Below are 3,706 nucleotides of genomic sequence, written 5' to 3'. Positions count from 1 at the left end.
CCACAAACAGCCTCATCGTGGTCCACCTACTCGCCCCTGGGTAGCAACACCACACTGGGTTACTTTTTAACACGCGCTGCTTGTTACATCACGCCTCGTACTGTACATGTTAAACAGAGGAGGAAGGCCTTCTATATTTAACACGTTGCTATGTACACGGGCGTGAATCTCTAGCTGAAGCCTGAAATATATGACCGAGCACTGATGGCATGCCTCTAATTTCTGAATTGTTTGACTCGTCGGACATAAACGAAAGTGCCAGAATTATTTTGTCAATTTATCTATCGACGTCCATCTCTTTATATATCTGCTGCTCTGTTATTTACCTGTCAATATACCTATCAATCAATCAATTAGTCAATCGATCAGTATTTTTTTCTATCCATCTTCACACACACACACACACACACACACACACACACACACGGAACTCCTTAGTGCAGTGATTAGCACGCTCGCTTCAACCGAGATGTCCCGAGATGGATTCCTGGGCGAAGTGGACAAATTGCAGTGTCCTTTCATCCGTGCCACCTGTCCACTCAGCAGTGAATGGGTACTTAGGGTGACCCACCTCCTGGGTGTGTGATGGGTGTGATGTGACGTCCCCGCCGTACCCAAAGATGCGAATTTGTAGCTCTAAGCCCAAAGCGAAGCGATTGTGAGTCCAGCACACGATCAGGCCATGGTGAATGACACACATTTACTCTTCAACCTTTGACAACTTGATTCCATATTGGATATCACGTGAAACTAGTCATGTTATAATTATTATTATTATCATTAATACTTTAACATTATTATGATTTTCTTTTATCATTTTTGGTGTGAGGTGACAGGTTGCTATACTCCATAGTTCGGCTTCGTATTGCGTAACCCCCGCACAGCAACGCTCAACTTTCATCAATGAAAACCTTCAAGTTTAAACGAAAAGCCGCCTTATATTGTGAAAAAAAAGAGGTTGTTGCAATCATATTTTTCACGCCTGAACTTTTCGGCTACAATCCAATCATGTCCTTCAAAGTGGCATTGCCTTGAATCCGTTGCGTGCATGGGACCGATGTGAAAAGGGAGTAAGCGAGTTGTCAAGGTGGTGAGGGCAGGGTAGATGCAGGAGACGGAGGTGCAGACAGGGGAAGGGGAGCTTACAGCGTCCCCGTGCTTCCCTGAGCATTATCTCGTTAGGCAAGGAGGGGCGGAAGGTGATTCTCTTCGAGCCGCACACCTCCACCCCGTAACCTGGACTCGGTGATGAATTTATTTTGTCTGTACAAGTTGTTTACCTTTGGGTGAATAATTAATTGAGGAACATTTCACAAAAGTTTTATTCGAAAAATAAATATAAAAAAATAATATATATATATATATATATATATATATATATATATATATATATATATATATATATATATATATATATATATGATTTAATAAGTGGAGGGAACGTAAAAGTGGCGAGGTGTAGACGACGATCGGTTTATGATACTTGTTTAAATGTATAACTTAGATGACTAATGGAAAGGAGGATGCAATGATGATGCTGAATGTACACATGACTCCGTGATGAGACGAGTGGCGTGAGGATGATGACTCGCTACTCCTTGACGATGACCAATCCTGCCGGGATGGAGCAATGCCGGTAGTCTTGTTGGTCTGGTGGCGTGTCCTTATCGGTCACCCCGCCGGTAGGAGTCTTCGTTGGAGTAGATCCTCTCCCCGTGGCACAGGATCCCTACCAAGTACTCGTCGAGGGCTCGCACGGCAAGGGCAGAGTGGCCGACGGCGCGGAAGGCGAGGGTGGCGTCCCTGCCGGCATTCTCCAGCATCACCTCCTCTCCCCCAGGATGCTCCAGGAGGAAACTGGTTACATCATACACCTGTCGATCAAACAGGGAGAAAGAACATTAATGGCTATAATAATAATGCTAATGATTATAACCAATTAAAGTTGCTGACTTCCTAAAGTAGGTCAGCTTAAAATGATCGTCTGACTCAACTAAACTGAATTTGACTAACTTAAGTTTCATTATTTCACCAGCTAAATGTAAATACGCAATTTCCTCTGAGTAGCTTTTTCCAATGACTAATGATCTCGCAGCTGAACAACAACCGTTCACAACGCAACTCACCTTATCAAAGACGACTATCCAGCAGTCGTCGAAGGTCTCGTGCTGGGACACCTCACTCAGCGAGTATATGTCTAGCCCGGTCTCCTCGTCCTTCTGGCGAATGTCCAGACCAAAGGGATCGTCTTCGTTAGCGTTGGCATACGCAGCTGGGTCCCGGTACCCGAGGGACTGGGTGACAAATCCCAAGGACTGAGATGCGAAGCTGAAGAGTGCCTTCGGCTGGAGCATGTGAAGGGTCGCCTCCCCGAAGTTCTGTTTCATCGTGGCTGGTGAGAGATCAGTGGACATTAATACCAGGAAGAATATGTTGGATGAGGGAAGTTATAAACTGACAGTTTACAACAGATTTTTTTCTTCTAATTTCTACAAGAAGTCACAGTGTCCTTTTTCCTACTAGTGTTTTTTTGGTATATGGTGTTAATGCAAAAACAGTAGTAATAACAGCGGATCTTATGATGCAGTAGTTCACAGAGTTGTACCCTATTAATTCAATCAAGAACATGAAGGTTCTAACCGGCTTCGGTATAAACTTGTCAATAATGAGAAAACCAAGTTCTTGACATTATAAAGTAACTGCACAAGTACCACAAGCTCGGCTCTTACTTATTAAAAGTACTAACCTGTCATGGCGATAAGATGTGTAGCGATGTTTGTAGATAACGAGTGGAGAGTATAATACACGTACGGCGGTGGTGGTGTTTCTGATTCCCACAAGCCCGACGTTCGGTTAAGTAGTCGAACATAACATTGCCAGTGTGCTGCAGAGCGCCAACACCAGCTCCTAATCTCGAGAGGAAAACTGCCATGGATTTTATTTCAAGACTGCATACCATTGAATTTGGAATAGTAAAATGAGGAAAAGAGTGAGAAATAACACGATACACGAACTAATAACACTATTTTCAAGAATCAATGAGCGACTCGTTTACTTACTGGCAACTCATCCCGTCAACCCCATGAAGGCCACAAAAAAACCCATTCAGTTGAGCCCGACGGAGCGCTCGACCAATGGGGTGTATTGAAAAAGGAGGCGCGGCCCATGGTGCCACACACTGGGTTAGTTGCATCATCATATACTACGACTGTTTACGCTATACGCAGTCTGGGTAACCCTGTAAACAACGGGATATACGTAGTGGCATCTCTCTCTCTCTCTCTCTCTCTCTCTCTCTCGGAATGCAAAGGTCACAGGGTGGAGGAGCGCAGTACGTTTCCTCTACGCGCCCACGAAAGCTGGTCAGGAGTTGCATCAGAAACACACGCGGCATTGTTTTGGTCCGGGGACGCAGACGTAAATATTGACATCTGGGCGGCCCTTGTTTTCTCTATCCCCGTGTCTTTTTATGTCAACAACGAAAGTAGCTTCATTATTACGCTAACCAATCTCTTTCACTTTGTTTTACCGTATTTATTGATTGGTTACTATATGATTTTGTTTCACTGCATTGAGTGGAACTGCCATAAAAAGATTGTCTACATAGCCTACTACCGCAGTCTGTTGCTCCTTCATACATCCCGCAATAATTTAATGTTTAACAATGACTTCCACCCTAAATAAAAGTGTAACTGTTTTCTTTATC

At 44.0% G+C, this 3,706-nt stretch overlaps 1 protein-coding gene across 1 annotated transcript; it reads right to left on the bottom strand.

The window, feature by feature from the left end:
* Positions 1-1,594: 1,594 nt before the first annotated feature.
* LOC126999893 (cytochrome b5 type B-like) lies at positions 1,595-2,905 on the bottom strand. Its single transcript, XM_050863018.1, has 3 exons — positions 2,747-2,905; positions 2,127-2,392; positions 1,595-1,874 (listed from the first exon to the last, which is right to left on the bottom strand). Exons 1-3 carry the CDS (start codon positions 2,751-2,753, stop codon positions 1,665-1,667), a joined length of 483 nt encoding a protein of 160 aa, XP_050718975.1. The 5' UTR covers positions 2,754-2,905; the 3' UTR covers positions 1,595-1,664.
* Positions 2,906-3,706: the final 801 nt, after the last annotated feature.

This window comes from Eriocheir sinensis, chromosome 17 (assembly GCF_024679095.1).
Source record: "Eriocheir sinensis breed Jianghai 21 chromosome 17, ASM2467909v1, whole genome shotgun sequence".
Taxonomy (NCBI): Eukaryota; Metazoa; Arthropoda; class Malacostraca; order Decapoda; family Varunidae; genus Eriocheir; species Eriocheir sinensis.
This window is presented reverse-complemented; position numbering and strand designations above follow the sequence as displayed.